This window comes from Macrobrachium rosenbergii, chromosome 14 (assembly GCF_040412425.1).
Source record: "Macrobrachium rosenbergii isolate ZJJX-2024 chromosome 14, ASM4041242v1, whole genome shotgun sequence".
Classification (NCBI taxonomy): Eukaryota; Metazoa; Arthropoda; class Malacostraca; order Decapoda; family Palaemonidae; genus Macrobrachium; species Macrobrachium rosenbergii.
Window position 1 is genome coordinate 45,550,496 of NC_089754.1, and position 27,488 is coordinate 45,577,983.

The 27,488-nt window shown below is 34.9% G+C and overlaps 1 protein-coding gene across 4 annotated transcripts in view; it reads left to right on the forward strand.

The window, feature by feature from the left end:
- Rcd1 (Reduction in Cnn dots 1) overlaps positions 1-26,306 on the forward strand; it is a 35,423-nt gene extending 9,117 nt beyond the window's left edge. For 2 of the 4 annotated variants that reach the window (XM_067116765.1, XM_067116768.1), the window contains 14 exons: positions 407-540; positions 953-1,096; positions 1,291-1,432; positions 3,015-3,151; positions 3,301-3,449; positions 5,058-5,205; positions 5,373-5,625; positions 6,360-6,560; positions 6,711-6,928; positions 11,005-11,302; positions 14,089-14,183; positions 17,944-18,141; positions 20,236-20,533; positions 23,810-26,306. In XM_067116765.1, coding sequence (XP_066972866.1) covers positions 407-540; positions 953-1,096; positions 1,291-1,432; positions 3,015-3,151; positions 3,301-3,449; positions 5,058-5,205; positions 5,373-5,625; positions 6,360-6,560; positions 6,711-6,928; positions 11,005-11,302; positions 14,089-14,183; positions 17,944-18,141; positions 20,236-20,533; positions 23,810-26,088 — 4,694 coding nt within the window. In that variant the 3' untranslated portion in view covers positions 26,089-26,306. The remainder of the gene's footprint in view (positions 1-406; positions 541-952; positions 1,097-1,290; positions 1,433-3,014; positions 3,152-3,300; positions 3,450-5,057; positions 5,206-5,372; positions 5,626-6,359; positions 6,561-6,710; positions 6,929-11,004; positions 11,303-14,088; positions 14,184-17,943; positions 18,142-20,235; positions 20,534-23,809) is intronic. The other 2 variants (XM_067116767.1, XM_067116769.1) reach the window with 2 other exon arrangements.
- Positions 26,307-27,488: the final 1,182 nt, after the last annotated feature.

The window sequence follows — 27,488 nt, forward strand, 5'->3', positions numbered from 1 at the left end:
CATTAATCCATTTTGCCCCAGTCTGGCTCGAATTTGGATTAGTAGATGACCTGTGATGGGTTGTTTAGGAAGAAGTTTGGGAATTGAAAGATAAATTTCATTACCTTGATTTTAATAAAGTAATTGTATAGCATTAAAAACACTGTTAATTGATAAAAACAATTTAATATTTTGTGTTATTACATACAGCATTTATAACAGTTTTAAGAGGGTATTTATGCACTGGTGTATTAATGATAATTTGACAGCCATCACTACTATTATGTACAGAAGGCTTAGCTGAATAGCCTACATGCAAAGGTCTTGGATTAAAATACCTGGGGTAGATGAAAAATTCTGTTATGGATTTAAAGTAAGATGAGAAATTTATTACTTTGATTCATAATTGTCTCTATATGCATTACAGATAAAACTTCTGCCAAATTTCGCAAAGCATTGGGACAAGTAAATTGGGATCCAAAGCTAACACAGTGGCTGCACTCGACATTGCTGCAGCATCTTAGCCTTTCTTACTTAGCAGCCTATTTAGATATTTTGCAGGTTTGTAATTGTTGATTTTAGCATTGTATATTTATTGTTTTTATAGTGGATGTAATGTTTTTATAATTATAGTAACAGATGGTGTCACAAGAGGTGTTCAGATGACAAATTATATATAGTAATACCCGGAATACAGTATGAGAACAAATGGGGAAGAGGGGGAGTCACGAACGACGTGATGGATGGGCGGTCTTTGAAGAGTAGGAACACTGCTGCTACCCTGGGGGAACACTGGACTTTGAAGCAGAAATTGAGTAGTAAGAAATAGAGTAGCTGTAACATGGATAAAATGTTGAGAGAGCTAGGTTACTTCTAAATAAAAATGTCCCCTTAATAGAGGGAATAAAGACTTACAATGGGTACTTTAGGCTTCTACCACTCTATGACTTTTAGAATGTATATTTCTTTGCAGACCCTTAAATCTAAAATTCCAACACTGATTGACAAAATGGTAGCCCTTAGCAGTAGCCAACGAGGAGCAAGTGTAGAAGCACTCAATCTCTTGCTGAAAAGACCTTGGGACCCTGCCGTGCCATCTTTAAATCAGCATAAGCCAGTAAGTATAGTAATGCAAAAAAATTTATTTTTAATTTGATTATAAAAGCTAAGGTTGTGAAATGACAGGAGGTTTAATTTAACTTGAATTTTGATGGTTTTTTTGTTGAAAGATATTTTTAAGGCTTACATAGTAGCTATTTGTAAGAAATTTGGAGTATATTATTAAGAGTACTGCATTCTCTTTCTCAATAGCGTAAGCTTGAGGGTTCAGTAATTGTGATACAAGTTCCAAGTGGTCCCCCCTCCAGCATTCCACAAGCTCCACGAAGGATACGCTTTTTTAATGCACAGCTCCAGCATATGGCCAAGACTGTGCCTGTAATGATTACTCCAGGTAATTTTAAGCTCTTCATTACATTATTTTTTGATACAGGTCATTGCCTGGTTTACACTAGTATGTATAATATTTTTTGTTTTTGAAACCTGACATTTCCATAATTTATTCAGTGTTTAGCTGTAAAGACATCTCCTGCTTAGTTTTATTAATGTCTTTATTGTCATTAATTTGCTAAGACTTCTTGCTCATGGGGCCATTTTTTTTTTATTTGTAAGGATAACTTTAAGTTAAATGTAAATTCACAGAAGCAAAAGTTTGATTCCATAGAAATTTTTGTTTGCTTCGTAGACAAAGGTACATACATGTGGTAATGTCCTACTTGTTGCTTTTGCAGTAGTTATGAAAAAAACTAATTGCATTAAAGGTTTTGTTAAGTTACATTCTGAAAGAAATTCTAATTAGTGACTTCTAATATGGTGTCATTTTTTAATGTAATTACTAATAGAAATCATAAGTTAAGAGTTGTACAGCAACCTGGTGTTCACAAATGCCATACCCAAGGAACAGAGAGGATGCCACAGGGAACAGAGAGGAACCAAAGCTCACCTCCTAGTGGATAAGGTGATGAGAAATTAAAAGACGAGGAAGATAAACCTCAGTATGCCATGGATTGACTTTAGGAAGGCCATCAATAAGGGTTCATAATTCATGGCTGATTGAGTGCACAAAGATACATGCAGCTGCATATAACTTTGTAACCTTTTTCGACAACACAACACAATACTAGAAGACAGCCTGAACTGCATGAGGAGCCACACTGGCAGAGGTAAACAGAAGAGAATCAGCATCACCAATGCTATTCATAACCTCCATTACACCAATGATTATGACCTTCAGGAAGCATAAAAATGGTAATCAAAACAGGCCGCTGTCATCAGTCTCCTAATTTGCACTGGCATCATTAAGATGTATGGAAAAGATGTTAAGTGCTTGGATTCCTTTGTAAAGACAGTCCAGATCATAACTGAAGATATGAAAATGATGGTTGGTATTGACAAGTGTGTACTGTAGTTGTAAACTTAGCAAAAGGAAAGACTCCAAAATGAAGGATTCCAGTACCCAGATTAGAGAATCATCAGGGACATCGGAGAGACTGGTTACAAATACCTGCAAATCCTAGAGGTTGACATTAACAAACTGAAGGTATTTGATGGCAGAGCAAGACCAAGCACTACATACACAATATATACAAAATCAAATAGAGGATCAGATATCAGCATCACCTTTGTGCTGCAGATGTGAATAGAATATGGAGGCCATCAACCGCAACATTGCATGCCAGCATTTGCTTAATATAAATACAAGAGAACGCATGACACAGTTGCCAAGTTCTTGTACTGGGAGATAGCCTATCATGGACAAACAAGCAGTATAACTGTATAGTGCCCAAAAAGTGCTGGAAAATTGAAATCATGTACTCTAGGGGTGTCTTGTTAAGTCACCCTTTAACAGATGAAGAGCAAAGAATTTGGTTTTTGGTTTGGATTAACTATTTAATTACATTATTAATTAAGATGCCTTGTTTCAGCTGTTTTTTTGTTTACCACAGAGAGTGTTGTTAAGATATATTTTCTTGCAGAGAATAATGACCCAAGCTCTATTTTAGAGCAAATACTGACAGAGGTTCGAGCACGTGTTGTTGACTGCAAGACCCAGTATCCAAATAGTTCAATTGTATTGCTTGGATGGGGAATTGGTGCCATTATTGCATGCCATGTAAGTGTTAATCTTGGTATCTTCTATAAAATTTTGAAATGATCAGAGATAGCAATTGGGAAACATGAACTACTGTGTCAAATATGTTTACGAAGCTGACAGGTTAAATTTTATAAACCTCAAACATTTAATGCACTACCTATTAACAGGTGTCAGTGTTAGAAACAGTTACTGCAAATATTTGCCTGGGCTATCCTGTAACTGGAGCATCAGGAAAGCGAGGCGAGGCAGATGATCCCCTGCTGGACTGTCGTACTCCAACACTATTCATCATTGGTGAAAAAGCATCTAATGTAACGTGAGTGAATGTTCAGGTTGTTCTGAGAGAAAGTGCCTTTGCTAATTTTTGTTAGGCATTCTTTCCAACGTAAAGTTTTGATCCTTTTACCACACGAAACATCATATTTCCACTACTGCCCCAAAGTTTCTTATTGAAATAGGTAATGGTATTAAACTGATCAACTCAGTACATTACAGTAAATCAAGGTAAATTGGGCAACTGTACTTAAAAGACTCAGGCTAATGATATTATTGCCATAATACAAGATCTAGAATGAAAACAGTGGAATTTGCTATAAATGTTTAAGTGTAACTGCATCATGCTAGGAATAATGGCTAGAGTGCACTAGAAAGATCACATCACAACTGAGGGAGTTGCTGAGAGATGTTTCCAGATGATGAAAAATAGAATGTGAGTTTTGAGAGATGGAGTAATAGTTTGATTTGTAATTGGAGGAGAGAAAATCGTACAATTAGCTTTTAAATGCATAGGTAATTGGAGGAATCATGGAGAAAATTCATATATAAAGACTCAGTCAGATGGTTATGATTATTATTACAGTATTATTATTACTATTAAATACTTTGACCAGACCATTAGGTTAATTTTCTTGGTTCTCATAGGACTGGCTTAAAGGTTTCTTAATGAATTTTTTAAATAAATGGCAACATTTACTAGTTAAATGCTTAGGTAAAATGTAAAGCTTGAAAATTCTGACAAAGTTTACTTAAGAGATTTGTCTCCAAGATGATGTTTCTTCATAGATTAAAACCTTGACCAGCAATGTCAGTGATAGATGAGATAGGAGAAAACTCATTACTGCATATTCAAACCAAAATGATTATGAACATGTTGTACTTTTTAGACATTACCACTTTTGCCAGATTTGATTCATAAAGTATGACTTAACTTGGGATATTTTGTAGATGTGGCAGACACATTGCCACACCTTCCTATACAAGGTCAGTAAGGGTGAACAGCTTGCTACTTGTTCTGCGTATCTAACCGTAAAGGCGTAAAATGAGCGAAAGAACTGAAATCTGATAAATTGAAATCATACATTAAACTACTCTCATCAAAAGGTAGGATAAGGACGATCTAATTTCTAAACATATAAATGAATTATACAAATGCCAAATATCTAGCCCAGACTCACTGATGAAAATAAATAGTAATAGAAATTGATAAAAAGTATAGTGTTATTGGCTCCTCAAGTAATGGTAGATTGTAAATCAAGTCGGCCTTGTCCCAAAACAGTCTCTTTCTTCTGGGTAGCCCATGGGAGGAATAAATAGGATTTTATGACCAGATTAAAAAAAACCTGAATTGGGGAATGCAGATTAACTGTAGTTAGATTATGAGTCAGGAAGAAGTTTAGCAACGTAGCTAATGACAGCCATGTTTGTAGTCATTTTGGTTTGACTATAGATATCTAACTGCATAAATCAACAAAGTTTTTAATGATAAACATGAGGATTGCTGTATTAATTTTAATTTTAGTTGTTTGATGAATTATTTATGGTACTTAGCAAATAAACTTTGTTTCAGAATTAGAAGTAAATGCATTATTTTTTAAGTGATTGTGTACTTGTTATTGATACTGTGCATTTTTTCTTTACTTTGTAGTGTAGATGATATTGAAGACATAAGACATCGTCTTCGTGCTGAGACTGGTTTGGTTGTTGTTGGAGGAGCAGATTCCCATCTTCGTTTGTCTGTAGAAAAACGTCATATTGAAGGTGTCACACAGTCAATGGTAGACCGATGCATTGTGGTAAGTTGAATCTTGTTTACTCATAAATGTTTCTGCAGTCAAAAATAATGAATGGCTGTAATTTTTTAAAGGTGTCTCCTTGGATGAACTAGTAAGTTTTGTGGCACTTTTATTTTCTCTCTCTCTCTCTCTCTCTTTATTCATATTATTTTCTTATTTTGTTGCAGGATGAAATTGGAGATTTCTTGGGCCATCTTATGAATGACAGTAGTAGTACTCTCTCTTATTCATACTCGTCATCGTACCCGTCTCATGTGACATCTTCAGCTGGTTTCTCCCATTCATCACTAAGTACATCATTTACTAACCCCTTGCCTCCAAAGTCACAGCGTAAGGAAGCATCAAGGAAAAGAAAGTTCTCCACTGGCAGTTCCTTGGATGGCTCTGCTCCTCCATCTCCTGCAAAGATATCTAGACCGAGTAAGTCTTGAATCTGTTTGTATCACATCTGATTCATATACAGTGCATTGAGTGATTAGAGATGTCAGGTGTGGGGAGAAGTTTTTGTGGTAAGAAAATGGGTGATGAGGGGAGGATGGACTTAGTGATGCGTGTAAGTGATTACTTATGTTAGTGAAGAGCAACTACAGAGACTGATGAAAGAGTTTGAATTATTTATAAGAGAGAAAGCTTAAAGGGAATATTAACTAAAGTAAAGCTATAAAGGTAAATGTAAGCCATTTTTCATAACAAAGAATGGTAATGGTTGACTTGTCCAGGCATTTTGGAAAATTCTTTGTGGCACCTTTATGGAAAATAGATTATATAGTGAAGTTAGTTAGTTATAAATGATTTGTTTAACCAGACCTCTGAACTCTTTTAGGGTGCTTCTTGGGCTGGGTACTACCAAATGATAGGATATCAGTGAATGAGTATATTGACATGAATGTTGAACTTGATTGGAAACAAGAAATTAACTTTTACATTAAGGTACTCAAAAAATAGTATGGTAAAGGTCTCATTTTTTGTTATATGTGTTATTCCAGATTTAGAAGTATGTTATGTTTGTACAAAATGGTGTAAGGATTATTAGTTCCTAATTTTTTTCAAAGCAATTTAAACAATAATTTTCAAAGTAATTTAAACAATAGAAGTTCACTGGGATAATTTCCAATTTGGCATTGTATTCATTCACATGAAACCCAATGTTTTAGGTACACCAATTAATGTGGGAGGCTGTAATTTGAAGATACCAGTAGGAGTTGCAGCAGTATCTTCACCAGGACCTGGCCACAGTGGTACTGAATCAGTTACTACTACCCCTTGTACATCCCCATTCCAGTCAAGCAGTAGTTCCACACCACTGAGTGAGTGTCCAAGTATTTCTAATCCTGGTACACCTAAATCCGTTGCTGGTAAGTAGACATGGGTTTGCAAAATTTTAGAGCTTGTTTTGAGAGCTGTTTTTCTTTTATGAAAATAGCAGTATTTATCATTGAATAATTAAAATATGCAAGTGCAGGATAACTAGAGTTTTGGATTTTATATGGAAACATTTCTACCAGGTACCCCTCAGGTTTCCCCTGCTGTTTCACTCAAGCGCAAATACACTCGTAAGGTTGAGTCACAGCGATCTCTCAAGATGAAAAGTCTTGCTTCTAATTTTGCTGCTAGTCTCTCTTCAATGGCTCCAACTCTTACATCTCCTTTGCTGACCACCACCAGTGTTGGAGAGACACTTACAACATGTAGTGCAGAAGAACTCCCAAGCATTCAGAACAAAGTAAGAATTTTTTTATCTCATGTGAGTAAACTGTATTGAGTCATTTTTACTTTGAGGTTTTATCATTATGATAGAACATTTTTCAGACTGACTTTTTATTGCTGATGGTTATGATTCTTGAAAGTTGAACAGTAAGTGTGGTTATCACTCTTGAAGTTTGAACGGTAAGTATGCCATAATAAGGTCAGAATCCTTGAATAATTTGCATCTATCAAGAAGCACTTTTATGTATTCTGCCTCCCTTATTTTTTGAGATTTGTGAAGTTTAGCACTTGCATGCTATTATGTTGTCAAAGTTTCTTTTTCATTATCACATTGAGTTCTACAAGAATATTTGATAATATTTATATAGAAACTAGACTTATTATTGTTAATATTAAAAGGTATTGTTTGTTTGGTATTTGTAAATAAAGCCCTTTTTCTATTTTTTGTATAACCTGCATTGTAGATGTTTTCAAGGAGGTATCCATCTGACTTAAAAAATGAAGAAATGAAAGACTCTAAAGTCAGTGTCCATTTAACTAGAAGAGGGAAGATACTAGACTTCCTGTAAAATGTGTGGAAAATAAATGTTTGGAAAGGTTTAATTCCTATTGTTTTTACAGGACAGTAGTATATTGAAATTTTTTCATTTGATCCCTACTTACAGTTTACCAACTGTAAATGTGTATCATTGTTTAGCTAGGAATTCAGAGTTGGAAGAGAAGCTGGCCACTGACTCCTCAGTTTTGCAGCCAGTATGTTTTTCTCTTCAGAACATATCCAATGCCATTCATTGGTGTGAGATTGACTTTGAATTCTGCAAGAGAAGTGCTAGTATGTAATCAAGGTGAGAAGTCTTGGTAGAATAGTATTTATAAGATGAGGAATATGAATTGACACAAGTAGTTTGCAGCTTGTGGGAAAGGAGGTGATTTGATGGGACTGATTTTGTCTTCTAAAATGGCAGTTGAGGTTAACATGAAGCATGCCTGGTTTTGAGCTCTGGCAAATTAACAGTGTTTAATGTAACTGAATGTACTGTACTGGAGTATTAAACTATTTAGTTATATAATATTAGTAGAGCAAAGTTTATCCTCCATTTTCATGAAATATTGTATCACCTGTGTGTTGAATGATTGGTTTATGAATAAGTAGCTGTGGAAGTTGTTTTTCTTTCTCATGGTTAGTAGTAATGCATTTTTATTTATTTTGGTATTAGTTTTTTGAGAATTTATTTTTATTGGGAAACTATGTAAGGGTATGATATTTGTAACTATTCATAGGTTGTATGACCTCTGTAATGTTTGGCTGTTAAGGTAGGCTTTTAAGAAATTGGGAAATATGTTGAAGTTACAATAATGACAAAGATAAAATCTTCATTAGTCATATATTTTTAATGCTTAATTTCATTTAATTTTCCTTTGATTATGAAAAACAGCTTATGAGCCTGCATTGTCAGGACAATGTATTTAGGAATGCTAGTACATTCTAGGGTAATATATAAGAAGAGAAAGTAAACATGGTAAAGAGTTTGAACACAATATTGTGGTGGGAGGGTAGGTTGTAGATGTATTTCCTCTTGTATCTTGGTGACACTGGATTTTAAAGTAGGTGCAATATTAAGAAACCAGTAAGAAGTGGAATGACAACAGCCTGGATGAAGTGGAAAGAGGTTGCATGACTATTGGCAAATGCAAGTATCCATTAGTAAAAAATATAAAACCTTATGGCACATGCATAAGGCCAATAATATTCTGCAGTGGGATGAGTTCTGACCAAGAAAATAGGGGATTTTTAGTAAAAGGTTGGATTAACTTCTGATTGCAAGGGGAAAATCATGTTTCAAATTAGTAAGTGGTATAGAGGTATTCATATCCAGAGGCTTGAAAATAGACTGAGATCTCAAAATCAAAGAGTGATATACAGTAGTTTGGACATCAGAAGGAAATAGGAATATGGAATCAGAGCAGTAGTAGATATGGAAGTACATTAGTAGGACAAATGAAAGTACAGAAAAAGGGCATGCATAAAGATTTAGACCAGATGGAATTAAGGCAGAAAGTACAAGAGAAAAGATTGTGGAGAGAACATAATTAATGGTATTGCCTTTATTATAATACTATCCGTGATTTACCATAGTTGAAGAGAATTTGTAGCAGCAGTGGGCAGTTGAAGAAACACTATTTGGAAAAGAAATTTAATTAGTATTTGTGAGAGTGATGGTGTGTGGTATGGTACTTTCAGATTATTTATTGTTATATTCTAGGAGTATTGAAGGCCATTTAATCAGAAACCATATTTAGACAAATATCTTTTAGAACAGTGTAGTAGGCATCATGGAAGGGTTATTCATTTTCACTTTTCATCTTGAAGATTACTAAAGCACCATTCCATGAAAAAATAAAGTTTAGAAAAATGCTTGTGAAACCCTTGTCCTGGCATTTTATGGTTAGAGTTTCCTGCTTATGTATGCTTAACAAGTTTTTATTGTAAGTGGTTTTTTTTTGAATGACTATTAGTTCTCACTTTTAATTTTACTGCTTTATGTTAAGGAGGCTCTTTTTATGTTGATATTTTTTATTATATGACTATTATTGCCATGCAGTTTGATGCCTTTGCCATTGAAGTCCTAGTAGATTTTTTCTTACGCTTGTGTTGAGTTTTCACACAACATTATAGTGTCTCAGAGAAGTCTTTCAAATGTCAACTGTGGGAGAAAAATTAGTGCCTTTTTAAAGTATGAGATGGTGTGCAGAGTATCGCTTAGGTTTTAACTCCCCAACAAAGACTGATATTTTCCTCATACAACATCTGAGTCCATTGTGGGAGGTATTGACTAACAAAATGTGAAGAAGGTAATTTTGTTGTGTACAGTACTTAGTGTGTAGTCTTGGTGGTGGAAGGACTTAATGTTCATACGCGGAGCAAACCTTCGGCCTTAACATTTGGATAAATCTTCTGGCGCCAGCTGGAAACCAGTTTAAAAACAATAAAAAACCATACATGCAAGGAATCTGTGGCATCTGGCATCTGATGTGCATATTTTCTCTGTGGGAAGTGCATAGGTGCCATATCAAGTACCACATGAATTCATGGAACTGTATGACTTTTAGCATTATTGATCTGACTGAGTTGTTTTTGCAGGTTTTTCAGATACAAGGTGATATTCAGTTTTCACTAAGTAGCTTGTCAAACTCAGTATCATCCCATAGAATATACTATGTAATTTAGAATCCTAATACTGCAACGGAATTAAATACTACAACTTTATTGCATCTTTGTTATTTTAAAAAAGGACCAAGCACTTTGTCACAGACACTTACTGTACCTCATTTACCAAACAGTTGATAGTGTTTGTCCAAAACAGTTATACATTAACACCTTTACACCATACCAAAAACAACATTTCAGTGAAATGCTAACTTAATTTCCTAATAAAGCTCATATCGTAAAGCAAGAATGTAAAGATTGGTAGTCTAAGTAATTATTACAAGAAGTTTCATATAAACCCATTTATCATGTAAATGTTTGTATTCACATCTGTAAATGTTTCTTGGAGAAGAAAATAGTCTCTGTGTGCCCTTGTGGACCATGAGGTATGTATTTTTTCACTGCCAGACAGGCACAAGAAAGGCATCTGTAAAGCAGTGGTATATAACCTGTAGATTTGATTTTTTCATGTTTTTCATTTTCATGGCAAGTCCTTCGGCAGTTGTTTTATCAGCTTTCACAGGTGTTAGATTCTAGTTGTCCAAGCAAAGCCATATTTTTGCAAAATTTTGAAAGGTGGAAGGTATTCTTATACTGTATATACATTCAAGTTTTGTTACTTTTCATGGAGTGAGTCACTAGTCATACTCAGAAAAGATATGATGTAAACACTTTGTTTATGATAATGTTGTAGTGGTTCCTGTATCTAATCAATGTGTAGACTTGATAGTAATAGACATAAGTGGAGGGTAGATGGACAGCCAGCTGGTCATAAGCTAATTCTAGAAGCATTGGATATATTGAAGGTGCAACAAACATGCCTGCATTACTTGTATTTGCTTTGGTTTCCATATCCTGCATGCTTTTTTTCTCCCTCTTACCAGCAAGCGGCTATTACTGGGACTACTCTGAATGTCCCTATGCCTTCCCCTTCTACCTCCCCAGTGTCTTCAGCCGCTTCATCAACTGTTGCAACGATATCCCTGGGATCAATAGCCTCGGTTTCACGTCAGAAGTATAAGATTCTTCAGTCTTCATCAGCTAACGAGGATCAGTATCCTTTTCAAATCTCAGCACCAAATGTAGAAGAAGACCCTTCATCTGATGCCTTATCATCCTTTGACAGTACATCAGGCATATTTACAACACTTCCTGTTCCAGTATCTGCAGCTTCATCATCTGGTATCACTTTTCATTAGATGTTTAAAAGTTCCTTGTCCAAACCCTTTTTCTTGAACCAAAACATTTGACAAATGAACAGTTTAAGTTCTGGCATCTCAACTTAATGGACAGTGGAGGGCTGGCCTCCCAGTAAATGACAAAATCTGATAAGTAACTAACACATGGTAGTATAGCTTACACAATACCTCTGAGCTTGTTTGTAGTTATGTGGAAATCTGTCATTCTTTCTTCCTGCTCTTGGTATGTAAGGTGATTTCATTTCATTTGATTATATTATATTTTTATTGTGGAGGTACCAAAGCACAGGTATAAGTTAGTAACTGCTTACTTTGAATAAAATCAGTGCAGTGCATACAGTACTTTTATTTTAATGATGCCTGCGTTTATTGTTGCATTTGTTTTTGTATTCAAGAACTTGCAAAACCTTCCTCAGTATTTGTCATTATTGGTATCTAAAAAGAAAGGGAATTATCACTAATGTCATAAAATAAGCTTCATATCAACAAAGCCCAGATTGTTGTAGTTTACCTCTTTTTCTAACAGATGCAACCATCAAAGAAGTGTATTCATATTTTGTTTTCCACCAAATCCTAATATAATAGCTATTTTGATTTACATTCTTCATTCAAGAAAACAATTGAAAAGATCCATGATCAGAGTATCATGCATATATAAAATTACATTTGACAGTTGCAGATGTGGAAGTGATAATCAGAGTAAAGTTGTCCAAAAATGTTGATATCCGTCAAACACCTTAAATCTGATCAGGTACAGTGTTATTGTAATACATTACATTCTGAATTACACGATAAACTACGTAAACTTTCCACTTGATTTTGAAATGGACACACTTATTTGAGTCAGAGGTGGTCAGGAATTGTATGATTATAATGATGTCAGTCTTTTTATAATGTCACACTTGCATTCGTTTTGTAGATGCATTGTTTATATGCACAATACAGTAATTACTTTCCTTGTTTTATTTGTGCATTTGTATATGAACTAAGAAATGCACTTCATAGCATCTGTATATACTTGTTAGTCATTGATGACAAAGAAGTACAATGTTATAAGTTGAAGATTATTTTTTTAAAAAAAAAACTTTATGTGGATGTGTAGTCAAGAAATTTACCCTCACGTATGTTTGAGATGTTAGTCATTGATGACAAAGAAGTACAATATTATAAGTTGAAAATTAATTTTTTTAAAAGAAAAAAAGTTTTTGTGGATGTGTAGTCAAGAAATTTACCCTCACATATGTTTAAAAATAAACTACCTTTAGAAGGCCTATGAAAATGAATTAATCTTTATGTATAAAAACATATATGTATTTAACAAAAATTTGGTGCTAGTTTAATTACAGATTCATTCATACTGAAGTGTAAATGTGGCACAGCAAAAATACACTTGGAGAATAGTTCAGCAAACACACTTGCACTAGACTTCCTCAGCCAGCTTGCTATGCAGCGAATTCTGCTAGACATAAAAGATCAGATTTTGATATGAAGTGCAGGCTGTTTATAAAACAGACAAACATACACTGTATGTTCTAGTTAGTGGGAGAAAGGTACATGGTGGGGCTTCATGGGCCAGTTACACATGAAACAAAGAAGCCAGGATTACAAGTTTAGACAGGGAAGTGTCAATCATGTTTGTTTCAGAATCTGCTGTCTAGGATGCTTGCCAGGTTGTTAAGTATTAAATATGATTTATATTTTTCCAGACTCAAACACATACAGTAATTATCACATTCTGATAATTGAAGTCCGTTAAGTTGAGGTGCCAGTGTATTCATAAGATGAACTTGAAAAACTTAATATTTAATATAAGAAATGTAAAGTTAGATCCTGATTGGTTATTATTCTGATCAGTACTTTTCAGCTCCTATGCAAGTGGTGTTTAAGCTAAAAAATCACTTTTTGAACCTCAGATAATGTATGTGATTGTATAGTCCTGTTGAAGTACTGTTAAGCTAAAGGTGAAGAAAAATTTTTGAAGAATTATTTCCCTGGATGAAATTTACTAGACAAGTATTTCTCTTTAAATAAACAATTTTAATATATACATAATGCAGAGGGACAAGAAACTTAAAGGAATGGATTAGGGATAAATGGAACTTGATTTTTGTAACTGTGGTACAGTTGTACGGCTCATATTTTAACCTCATTGGAGCTAGAGGAAGAAAGAGGAAATAGGAGTCACTGCTGTTCTTATGAGCAAACCCTATTTTGGTTTTATAATTTTTTATATGAAAATCATAATATACTACAAATTGCACATTATTACATCATGAACTTCAGAATCCAGGGCAGTTTGATTTTCTGTCAACTTCAGAATCCAGGGGCAGTTTGGTTTTCACTTTGACAAAGTTTACTACTGTAAATCATGCAGACTTCCATAGCTAAATCAGATATTCAGTGGTTTCAGCTCATTGTATTTGTGTAAAACATTTCAGCTTTATTTGGTTTTTGGTATTCCTTCAGGTATACATATTTTGAGAATTTTATATACATAAAAAGAAATGTCCTTGTATTTAGAATATGGGATAGTAGCATCTCTTTTGTTAATATAAATATTATTAACAATTTCAGAGCTTTCACAGCTATAGTATGAGTTACTTAAAGGAAATATCCCTTCATAAAGTTTGTCATTTTGTGTATATAATGTGCCCTCAAAGTGCATGTACACTACCATTTACTGTTATAGATGAAAAAGTATCAATGAAGGGTATGGTAATTCTGAAAAAACTGTTTTTAATCATCCATTTTCATGTCCTTATATCTCAGAAGATTCACCTGCTCAGTTTTCTGCTACATCACCTTCCTCCCCCACCTTGGAGCCCAGTTCCGAGGGAAGTCCTATACTGCGTCAGAGACTGAGTGTAAGTGCTATTAACGACTCGAGTTTTCCCTTCCAGGGTCAAGTTGCCATCTATCTTCTTGCATGTAGAAATGAAAGTGATGATATTCAGTGTAGGGGTTAGATTTTTCCAGAGATTCAGTAATAGATAGCTTCATTGGGCAGGATTAGAATGGTGATGGTATTGAAGTTTCTCACTTCTGAGGAGGAATGGCTTATGTAAATGAAAGTTATTGGATGTATTGATCAGAACTGGTGGTATTGAAGTGCCTGGGTGCTGTAATTAAAAGATCCATGAACAAAGACTGTGTATTTCTTATGTCATTGCCTCAGTGTTAGGCAATGGTTCCCTTCATTGTAATCAGTGCCATTAAAAGCTGATGAACATTTATCGCCATCAGTAATATTGCTTACATTCCACAGGATCTTTTGAATCCAGACATATGGAACCAATTCTGGGAAGAACTTTGGCAAACAGTTTGTTTAACAAATCAGACTTGTTTATGATGTAAAGAGAACATCCTAAGTAGTGAGATGTACAATATGTATTTGTGTTTGCAGTTTCTTTTGATCATACCTAGAGGAAGATTTAATGTACCATATCTGACTTAATATAATACAGTACAGGTACAAGATTTCATACAACAGACCCCAAGTGATAATTTTTTCCCATAGATTATCTTGAGGAGCTATTTTTTTTTTTTTTTTTTTTTAAGTAACACTATCTGCTGAGTACATATTAAATGTTTGAAAGATGAAATTCCTATAAATGTATAGAGGTAAATTCCTATAAATGTATAGAGGTTGCCTTGCAACCCATCCTTTTTTTCAAAGGAAATATATTTTAGGGAAGAATTCTATAAGAATACTATCCAGTTTCAATAGCGTGAAACCGACCCAAAATAAATTAAATCTTAGTAGTTTTCTGTGGGACAAGAGTAATTGAACTGTTGATTAAAGTCTAATAGTTTTTAAAGAAAAAGAAATTTGTTTGGTATAGTGTACTATAATGTTGTGATTTTCCCTTTTTCTTTTGAGTATTATTGAAAGTATTTTGCGCATGTGCATGTGTAATGTTAAAAGCTTAGTTATTGTGCATGTCAATGGTTTTATGCTTCAAGCTTTTTTAGTTACTGCATTTTGTTTACCTTTACTTTGAGCCTCCTTTTCTTTATATTCTCATACTTCACTACCATCATGTCAAGTTTCTGTATTGTTAATAATATATGTATATTTTTGCATACTTCTGCTGGTTGAAGTTTCTGGTGAGCAGGTTAGACAGTAAGTAATAAGAAAAATAGCTTTTCTTAAATGTGTATGCCATTATCCAGGGAGGTCTTATTGATTTTTGACATAAGGGAACTAACTTTCAGTAACAATTTTCAGCTTTGCTTTGAATAATTTTGCTGTGATGCATCACATGGTAAGTTATTGAAATGTGCCTTCAGTTCATTAAACATCTTCATATGTAATTGTGAAAGGTAATCCTCTCATATTGTGTACAACTAACCCTTGCAGCTTTTCATACTTATCACAAGAGTTCCTCCTTCGTAACAAGGTTTGGTCAAGTTATTTTCCTGTATTTACTTTTGTAACAATAAAAGGGAAATCTGATCATAAACATGTATACAAGTACAGACTCTTGTTTTACATAGACTTTAAGGCAGTTTACTGAGAATTGAAATGGGCTGTTTAATGTATCATGCCCTTGATAACACAGCACTAAGGGTGCGTACACATGGTCAAGCAGCATTCTTCGGACAAACAGTTACCATATTGTACTCTGTAGTATGGTGATGTCATAAATGCATATTTGAGATCTGACCTGGCAACAAACTGTGCTACCAGATATTGATGTATACCATAGCTTATACTCCATTTCCCAGTTAAAGTCTGGCCAACAAAGTTCGGAACCAATGCCATTGGTCAAGATGCAGTGTTTTAACTCTGAGCCGAACATTGGTGTTGTGGTCTTCAAATTTTTTACTTTGCAACAGACTGAATTTATGCATTACATATCTGGCCCTGTTGTGTTAGTCTGTAGTGATTGCTTCTGACGTCATCAGCACACCTTTACTTTTCCTATTGTTATCTGGTAACTGTTTGTCAGATGAACAGTGTTCAACCTTGTGTACAGTACACACCCTAAGCAAGCTTTTGCCAGCTGTCAGTCAAATAGAATTTACACTCCCCTCAACCTTTTTAGACTCTTCTGCTGCTGAATTGGACTGCCCAAAAACTTTTTCTCTCAAAATAAATCCATTAATCAAATACTACCTTATTTCTTTGCAGGGTAATCCCAGTTGCACAAACTTGTGCCAATTAGGATCATAAAGCCCTATTGCACAGCCCAGACCTTCTGTGATGCCTAACAACTGCTTACTTCATTAGTTCATTTTTCTGTGTGACTTAGCTATGTCAACATTGCTGCGTGTTCCTTTCCAAGGATTTAACTCTACTGTACAGGGTTTTTGCCATTGTGGCATCATGTAGTATCATATGCAGAATGTTGCATTTTGCCTTTATTTTAATGGTTATTCAAGGGTGATTCTTTTATACATTGTATGCAGAGTAAAGAAAATGAAAACTGTAAAAAGTTGCAGTCCTAAAAAGTATATGTTCTATGTCATTATGTATGAAGTTTTTAAGCCAAACACGCTTTTGTACTTCAAATCATCAAAGGAGAAATTCTAAGCCAAACCTAAAACATCAAAGGAGAAATTCTAAGCCAAAACTAAAACATCAAAGAAGAAATTCTAAGCCAAACCTAAAATTGAGATATTGTAAGTATCATATATATATGTTTTATCAGGTTCAACTTCCTGATCATTTAGAATGGAGATAATGGAAACAACAGTAAAGTGTTGAGAGAAGACCGTCTTTTAAACAAGATACTGTACATATAGTAGGCCCACTATTGGATTTATGTAGTTATTTTTTAATATTAGGGGTATCCTACCATCTTCTAAATATTCTCGAGCCCTTGAAGTTTTTAATTCTAATAAGGACCCTCATAAATTATATTCATTTTTAGTTAATGATACTGGTATTAATAAGTTTAACCAATCTTTAGTAAAAGAAGGGAGTTTAGTTTTATTACGACTAACAGCATCTTCATCTGCAGTAATATACTACTAGTAGGGCCTTTGGAGTGTTAATTTCACAATTTTGCTGACTTGATAATGTTTGTAAGGTAGGATAAAACTATATTTAATCCTTATATTGTAACATCATAGAAAAATCACTAACATTTGACAGAGGTAATTCTTTTGTGAAGACTAGAAACATTATTTAGGAGTTTAAAGAGCTTTCATTACTGGAAATATTGTAGCAAATCACACCAGTGGATATTTGGAACTGTGTACAGTAGTCCTTTGTAGGTCTTTGTCATATATAGTATGTTGTATTGTTCAGCCATTAGAACCCAATGCCTCAGTTGCAAAATCTCTGCACCACTTCCTCTTGGTTAACTTATGTTTATTTTTTTGGCTTCCTATTTGCTGTATTTCCTGCAGTTATACCAGTAGTTTGGAATTGGCCCACCATCACTCCTTGGGTCCACTCAAGACAAATGACATTTGATCATACACTTCTCTACCTTGCAAAAGGTTGTTACACCAGTTACTTAGCATTTTTATTTAGCAGCATGACATATGAAAAATGATGGTTTGTGTGTTACCAAACATCTTATTAAAAAGATATATTTTTAATATTTATATACATTTTCTTATTTTCTGTGGTACTGTTTGCTGGATTTGATAATTTGTTTTCTATATTCCCAGGATAACAGTAATCTTAGTAGTGTCAGCAGTTCACCCGGAAAAATGGCTGTAAAGAGTGTAAATTTCACTCAGTTGGGTAACATTTCTAGCAAAATGATAAAGGAAGTTCCTCCTATGTTTTCTCCACTGTCAGTGTCTGTGACTACAGCTGTTACCACTAGTGCCACAACTAGCACAACAACAGCCCCAGTAAAAAAAGTATGTATAATTACCTTGTATTTTTGTTTCCATTATTTAATTATGAGGAAGGTTTTCACAGAGTTTGTTTCCTTCTTTAATAATTAACCCTTAAACGCCGAGCCTCTATTTACAAAAACGTCTCCCGTATGCCGGCGGCGTTCGGGAGTTAGCGCCGAAGCGGAAAAAAAGTTTTTTTCAAAAAATCACAGCATGCTTAGTTTTTAAGATTAAGAGTTCATTTTTGGCTCCTTTTTTTTGTAATTGCCTGAAGTTTAGTATGCAACCATCAGAAATGAAAAAAAATATCATTATCATATATAAATATTGAAATATATGACAGCGCTAAAAATTTTTTTATAATTTTATACAAATCGTGCTGTGAGCAAAACGGTTAAAGCTAACAGGTTATAATTTTTTTTTTTATTGTACACTAAATTGCAATGATTTTGGTATATAACAAATTGTAAAACGATCAAAGCAACACAGAGAAAATATCATCACAAAATGATGCATGAATTCGTAACGCGCGGACGTAAAAAAATGTTTTTTTCAAAAATTCACTATAAATCGAAATATTGTGCTAGAGACTTCCTGTTTGTTGAAAAATGAAGCTAATTGATTGAATATTACTAGACTGTAAGTGTTTTAGCTTACAATTGCAGTTTTCGACCATTTCGGTTGAGTTAAAGTTGACCAAAAGTAGAATTTTTTCTATTTATCGTGATTTATATGAAAATATTTCAAAACTGATAAAAGCTACAACCATGAGTTATTTTCTGTTGTATTCTACATGAAATTGCGCACATTTTCATATATAAAAGTTTATGTAACGACTAATATAAAACGGTGCAAACATTACGACAACGTGTGAAAGAATTTCTGAGATGTTGGTCGAGTTACCGCGGAGGTAAGGAAAATGTTTTTTAAAAAATTCACCACAAATCGAAATATTGTGCTAGAGACTTCCAATTTATTGCAAAATGAAGGTAAATGATTGAATATTACTAGAATGTAAGTTTTAGTTTTAGCATTTTTATAATTGCAGGTTGAAATTTTTTACCATTTTTAAAAGCTACAACCATGAGCTATTTTCTGTTTAAATGTTGACATTTCGAAGCTTAAAAGTTTTGGACTAATGTAAATGATGCAAACATTTATCTGAGATGTTGATTTATGTGAAAAATATTTCATAAACTGGTAAAAGACTTACAACAAAATGAGTTATTTTTCTAAGAGTTTTAGCTTATATTCATTTTTACCATGTTAAAGTTGCGCTTGAAATTTTGGCATTTCCATATATTTAAAACTTTATGTTAATGACCAATAAAACATTTCCATGCAAACATTGTAACGACCAATATAAAACGTGCAAACATTACGACAACGTGAAAGAATTTCTGGCGCGGACGTAAGGAAAAAGTTTTTTTTAAATTCACCATAAATCGAAATATTGTGCTAGAGACTTCCAATTTGTTGCAAAATGAAGGTAAATGATTGAATATTACTAGAATGTAAGAGTTTTATCTTACAATTGCGTTTTTTTACTATTTCGTTCGAGTCAAAGTTGACCGAAGGTTGAAATTTTGTCAGTTATCGTGGTTTATATGAAAATATTTTCAAACTAATAAAAGCTACAACCATGGGTTGTATGTTGCTGTATTTTACATGAAATTGCGCACATTTTCATATATAAAACTTTATGTAACAGCTAATATAAAACAGTGCAAAACTTACGACAAAATGACGAAAAGAATTTCTGAAATTTTCGGCCGAGTTACCCCCGGCGTAAGGAAAAAATTTTTTCAAAAATTCACCATAAATCGAAATATTGTGCTAGAGACTTCCAATTTGTTGCAAAATGAAGGTAAATGATTGAATATTACTAGAATGTAAGAGTTTTAGCTTACAATTGCGTTTTTCGACCATTTCAGTCGAGTCAAAGTTGACCGAAGGTTGAAATTTTTTGTAGTCGACGTACGGTACATCCACTCGGCACCCAACAGACAATTTTAGTCGACGTATGATACGTCCAGTCAGCGTTTAAGGGTTAATAGTGTCACAATAATACTTTGGTTGTATTATGCTACATTATTGGCACGTTGCTTTTTTCAGATTGTTGGCAGTACCATAGTAACTCCTATGGGATGGAACAAGAGAGGTCGACCATCAACAAAATCAAGGCCATTGTTACATAGTCTAACTACAGCTAAAGTAGCAGCAGACATTCAAGGAACAAGTTTGGCATCATCCTTAGGAAATGTGATAAGTTTAGGAACGACAACCAGCCAAATCAGTGGTCGTGGTGGCATTGTTAGTGTCAGTTCAAAAGGAAGCACCCCAATCACCACTTCCATCATTTTATCCAGCTCAGATGCTGCAACTGATACACACCAGATGCCAAACCTAAGAAGTAAGTCTTCTATTCAGTGGCACCTCTCTGCTGTTAACAAATTCTGTTACATGTATAATAGAAGTGCAATGGTAACTTAACACAAGGCCTGACATGAATAGGAGATTGAACCACAAAGTAAGCAGTAAACTATTCTTTGGAAAGCTTGAGAGTTTAAGGAAATGCTAGAAAGCATTTCCAGAGCTGGAGTTAGAGGGGTACAGCAAATGCTTTTTGTATTGATATAAGAGGTTGTCAGGGACAGTGATGATAGTGAAGGATTTTGGTTATTTGCTTACTCTTGTTTACATTTATTGGCTTTTCAGCCACTTCCTGATATTTTTGAAAGTTATGGCCTTAGAATCCCTCAGACTTAGCACCTTGCTGTTGGATGTGGGATTGCAAAGAAATGACTCATAAAATGGCCCAAAGTAGTATAACCCAGTTTCATGGTACACTAAATCCCAGTGGATCTGTATGCAGTTAACTGCCTCCCTTTGTATGGGCATACACAGTTGGCTGCAAGGAAAAGTAAAGTTGGGAGGTGGGAGGTATAAGTATAAATAATGGATTCCTATGAAAAATGTCAATTTTGATTGAAAAATTTTTTTTTTTTTTTTTTTTTTACTTACAAACCAGTACTTATAAGGTTAGATTGATCAAGAAGCTACTACCCACACTGACTGAAACTTGTAGGATCCATCTTGAAGGGCTCCAGGGATTGAGATAAGCAACTAGACCTATGGCTCTGAAGTAGGGAATTGCATATATTATACTGAAATCCTGCAGAGAATCCTGGAAGTTGTGAAAACCACAAAAAACTGTCTTCAAGGGTAGAAAAATGCAATATGTGAGAAGACTTAGACAACGAAGAGTTGGAAGAAACATGATTCCAAAATCTCAAATAAGCAGAAACCACCACTTCTGAAGCAAAAGAATCAAACCATCAAAGAAAAGTATCACTAAAAAAAAAAAAAAAAAAAAATTTAAGTAGGAGATATGCACCTCCAAGTGCCTGCCATTAAAACTGAATATCTATATTCCTTGTACAATACAGAACAAAAAAGTAGAGGGAGCCTCCCATCTCATGGACATGCACTCCTTGTTCAGGTCTCATTGTATCCTCATATTAACAAATGGCAAATTTGAAGATAATTTACATTGTCCCCAAATACTTTTATGCAGCTTAAGCCAGTGAAGCTTGGAAATAAGGATTCAAATTTTAGCAGTCTCCAGGACACATGGTAGCCATAATGTCAGTTTTTTTTTTCAGCAGTAAGGCAGTGTGGGTGTGGAGTGTTAGAAGTGGGAATATACTATAAAGATTCAGGTTTATATATCAAGGAAATTGCTTCAAATTTACAGATATGAATGTGCCACTCTGAGTATTAATATTCCAGTCACAGGTAACTGTTTCAGGTAACTGTTTCTCATACCTCCCTTTCTGAGTGTTGCACTCTAATTGGAAGTAGCATATGATCAATTACAGTAAGATAGTATGCTCTTTTCCCTGAATTTACAAAGCTGGGACTGGTTGAAGGTTGGGAACAGAGTTCCAGATTTTGGCTTTCATATTTGTGCAGAGGATATAGGTAACTGCCCACTCACAAAGTAGTCATAGGGTCTTCTCTTAAACAGTAGGTCAATATGGGATTGTAGAGGTGGGAGTATTCCATAAAGGCTTGGGTTTTGTATATTTAGGAAAAATGTAAATTATTTTCAGAATTTGCTACTTGCTCTTATGAGGATATGCTGCCTTCAAACTGGTGTCACTGTGGGTGGACCGAGTCCTTCAGATGTTTTCCAAGAGTGCTAACACTCCAGCATGGTGGCTTTTTGGCCAGAATTTCACATTGGGTCAGATGGAGAGATACTAGAGCCAGTTTCCCTGCATACTTACAAGACTGAAAAATTAATACTCAAGGTGGACGTAAACAGCCATATAAATTAAAGTCAATTCTTCCCCCATTAATTCTCCACATAAAGACAAGGGTTTGTATCCTTGTAGCAACAAATTGCAAATTTAGAAGCTCAGTTGCATTTTTTCATTGATACACGGACAGTCCTTAATGTATATTCCCATCTTCAACACCCCACATTGCCCTGCTGCTGAAAATTGATGCTATGACTATTAGGTTCAGGCAGTTACTGCAAAAGGGAGACTCAAAATTTCACACCATGTTTCCAAGTTTCAACTGGCCCCAGCTGTGCAAAAGCATGTCTATGTGAAGACTCGGGTTTGTATATCTAGGAGCTGAACAAGGTCGAGTACATGTCCATTAGATGCAAGCCACTCCTTCTACAGTACTTTATTCTTTGCCTTTTAAGAACATGGATATTGCTCATAGATGGTTTGGCTTTGACACTTTAGGAGTGGTGGTTACTGCTTCATTTGGGGTTTCAGAATCAATAGATTCTTCCTCCTCCACCACCCTGTCTTAGTCTTACCTCTCATTGAATTTTTTCATCTCCAAGGCAAAGTTTTCTGAGGTTAATTCCCACTGCACTTCTCTTCTAGGATTTTCTGGAGATGTATAATGACCTTCCTCTGCTTCTTCAGGGTTTAAGTCTTAATGTATACACAACTCCCTGCTTCAGAGCCAGTCAGTTAAGTCTGGGGTAGTAGCTGCTCAATCCATCTCACCTTAATTGTGATTTGGACTGTGGTATAGGTAATGGGTTTATAAAGAAAAAAATGCAAAATTAATTTTTGCATACAAACCCATTACATATAATCATAGCTCCCACTTCCAAATTTTGCTTATTCCTTGCAGCCAGTTGCCCCTGTCCATATAAAGCGAGGTAGTTATACTTGGGGATCCATTGGAAATGCAAGGAGCTACATGTCAGCTACTGCTTTTGTTTGTTAAATCAAACAGATGTATCTGGGCTTTCATGTTTGTATGAGAAAAATAATTTTGTTTTTTGAATTAGCATTTGATGAAATCTGAAGTATTCTTGGCCAAATTGTTTTTGCTGAACGTAATGTTGAGATTTTATAAATTGCATGATTTGAAAAAAGTTAACCCTGACTTCATTACAACTGTAAGTTGCAGTTTATGAATTTCTTTGGGATGCACTGTAGATTTATTGCAGGCAAAAGCTGCTTTGAAAGTGTTAATTATACAGATCTAATTTATAATTTGTTTACCATTTGTAACCAATATAGATTTCAATAGCTTTTTCATGTAACATTCTGCAGTTCTACCCTAGATTTTTATCAGTGAAAGAAAAAGTATTTAAAAACATATGCTGTTCAGTAGGTGTCTATACTGTAATGTAAATTTATAATTACAGGTGGCAATAACCATAGTCCACGTGGAGGGAATGCAGGAGTCAGAGTTTATTCAGGCAGTCCAAAGGCAACTCCACCATCATTCTTACTGACGAATGTATCTTCAGCCTCAAATGTACGAATGGCTAGTCCTTCTATGGTCATAACTAATACAATGAATTTACCATCAGGGACACCTGTAGTAAGCTCTAGTGATACAAACACATTATCTCTTGGCATGGGGTCTGTAGTTGTTAGTGCTGCAGGAGTAAGCAGCAGTGGATCTGTGGTTGGAGCAGGAAGAGGAAGAGTTATTCTCACCTCAAGTCCACGATTAATACGTTCTTTTGTTGGACAGAGTGCTCGCACTATTACTACAACCCGAGCTTTAAACACACGCCCTACAGTTATGTTGGTTACTACGGCAACCCCACCAACAACAACAACTACCTGCAACCCAGTATCTCGAAGAGCATCAACTCTAACCACAGCTTTGACACCAGCTTCAATTGCTCTCTCCACCAGTCAGACTTCTTCCTTGACTGTTGCTTCATCAATCCCAATTAATTCAATGAATAAAACTGCATCAGTGCCAACAGGGGAACTAGCACTCTTAGTTGCAGCATCAGAAATGAGTGAAAGAGCAAGCGATTCTACTTCTTCAAATGATTTGAATATATGTTCTCTGGGAAATACAGTAAGGGGTGCAAAAAGTCCACCAGCTGTATTAATTACATCACAGTTAACTCCACCTGAGGAATCCCCTACTGTTCATGATAGTGGTAAAATAGTTGTATCACAAACTTTCACTACTATTGCAGATATGCAAAGTTCTGTTGATCCATGTGTTACCACAGTTACATCTACACTTGAAAGTAGTTCTTGCCCTTCTGTTTCACAGTTGCAACAAATAAACATTAGTACTGCTACATCAGGGACATCAATTAAACCAGGGTCCTCTTGGGGAACACTTACCCCAGTTACCAAACAAGGAGAGACTCCCATATCATCTATACTCCCTGTAACCTCTACTATTTTAACTAGCACCAAGAAGCTTAATTCCTGTAATTTATTATCAAGTTTAAGTACAGGAAAACAGTCAGGTGTAACAAGTACAACTAAACAGTCTGGTGCAATTACTACAATTATCACAACTACCAATACAACACAAACAACAGCTCCTACCACTTTAGCCAGTGCAGTAACACATACCTCTCATCCAGTCATTGCTTCAACATCAACCACAACAACTCAGGCTTCAACTTCTACTAATTCTGCTGTCAGAACTATTAATACCAGTACTTCCAAGTTGTCATCCATAGCTACAGTTGGATCAAAAACTATTATAACTAGTTCTAAGAATGAAAATATTGGCTTGAAAACTGCTGGTGCTTCACCGGTTTCTCAAAGTTCTGTAAGTGACAGTGAAAATGGATGTAGTGTAAGTACCTTGCCTTCAGTTAGTAATGCTGGAAATAGTGTTCAACCAGACCTGACTAGTGGGAGGACTGTGTCAGGTGTCACCGATGGAACAAATGTCGTTATTTCTAGCATTTCTAAATGTCCCTCCACTAACGATAGTAAAAATGTTACCAGTGATAGTAAAACCTTTATCACCAGTGACAATAAAACTGTAATTACCACATCATCATCATCCTTTGATGGTGCAAAAGCTTCATCTGATCCCATCACCAAAATGACTATTACAACTAGTGGAACCAAAACCATTGTTACCAGTGCATCAAAAACAGCTGTAACAACAAGCCCAAATAAAGCTGTCCAAGCAAATAATGCACCAAAAACTACTATTTTTACAAGTAGCACAAAATGTCCAACTACTGGTACAAAGACAGTTATCACTACTACTAGTGTCAAGTCAACCACTTCATCAGAAAGTAAGAGCAAGTCTAATGTTATTGGTAAAGCTTCTTCATCCAGTAGCAATACAAAGTCTACAACTGTTAGTAGCAGTAGTACTACAAAGGTTTTACCTTCTACAACTGGCAGTAACTTGAAAGGCAGTGGTAACCGTAATACAGCAAGTGAAACAAAGACCCCTACTTCTGGAGGTAGTACAAAATCTTCAAGTACAACCTTAAGATCTAGCCAGGGTTCCAAAGGTGTTGTTACCAGGACTTACAGAGTGGGTCTCAGTACTAGAAGCAGAAGAAGTGCAGGGTCTGTGCAAGAGGAACTTGACAATAGCAGTAGAAAATCTAGTACAAGAGAGTTATCACCATCCTCAAAGAGTCTCGGTCTTAAGCGTGGTCGTGCTAGAGGTAAAGGGAGAAAGTCGAGGTAATCTTTTTAATTTCTAAAATAACTCGTCAAAACTCGAGCAGTGTGTATGCGTAAGTGAGATTAGACTGTGTATGTTTTGTAGCCATATTTGCAGATCCACATATAGTATGCGAGTATTATCGTTATCAGTAATTGTCAAAAATTGTATTTATAAATATATTACACTTCTGTAAAACAATGGAAGTTACAATAAATTGTTTGATGAATGTTTCATTAAAATATTTTGGTATTTATAACCTTTTTTAGTTGCACAGAGCTCAGTTCTTATGGAATTGTGAAAGTAGCCATAAAATATGACAAATTTATTTTCCGAATTATATTTTGGTCAGCTCTAAACTGTTTTGAATTATAAGTAAAACCATTTATCAATGTGCATAAACTTTAACTTCAATTGGAAACTATTGCTTTTGCTTTTTACTACCAGCGAATATTGAGCATCATTGTCCATACTAAGCCAAGTTACCAACTTTTACTCTGCTTAATACATACACTTGAACATTGCCAGATGAATCACAGAAACCAAACGATCACATAGCCATTAATCATAAAAAAGAACACAGGAATGTTTGGAACTACAGAGGAGAAGATATCACTGCTATGGAACTACAGAGAAGATATCACTGCTACTCCAAAACTGAAATTAAAATGCCCAACAAAAACAATAAAGGTTCCTGAAGATGAACATGAGACGCGTTTGCAATGTAATGCTGAAACAGATTTGTAGCTCCATTAATCATAAAAAAGAACACTGGAATGTTTGGAACTACTGCTACTCTAAAGTTGAAATTAAAACGCCAAACAAAAACAATAAAACTTAAAGATGAACATGAGATGCTTTTGCAAAGTAATGCTGAAACTGACTTGTAGTTCCATTAATCATATAAAAGAACACAGAAATGTTTGGAACTACTGCTACTCTAAAGTTGAAATTAAAACGCCCAACAAAAACAAAGCTTCTTGAAGATGAACATGAGATGCTTTTGCAATGTAATGCTGAAACAGATTTGTATTTCTAGAGACTCTTAGGTGGAGCAGACAATTGAGGGAGACTGGCAGACAATTGAGGGAGACTGGTTTAACACCAAAAATGTAGTTCAAACTTCTGGGAAAGAAGTACAATACAGTATTGGGATTTGGGATAACAAGACAGAAACTGATATCGAATGAAACCTGGGATACAATACGGAATATCCAAAAGCAAAAGGTACGAGTAGACAAACCTTAGAGAGGAGATAAACAACAAAAGTAGAACATGCTAACTAACTGAGTCTAGATTAGTGAGGTTAATGAAAGATCAAGAAGAGAAGAAATATTGGAAAAAACAGGCTGATGATGTTGAAAAAGCCATGTATTCAAGGAGTGGCATTCGGCTAGTCCTCATAATTATTTTATTAAAATACT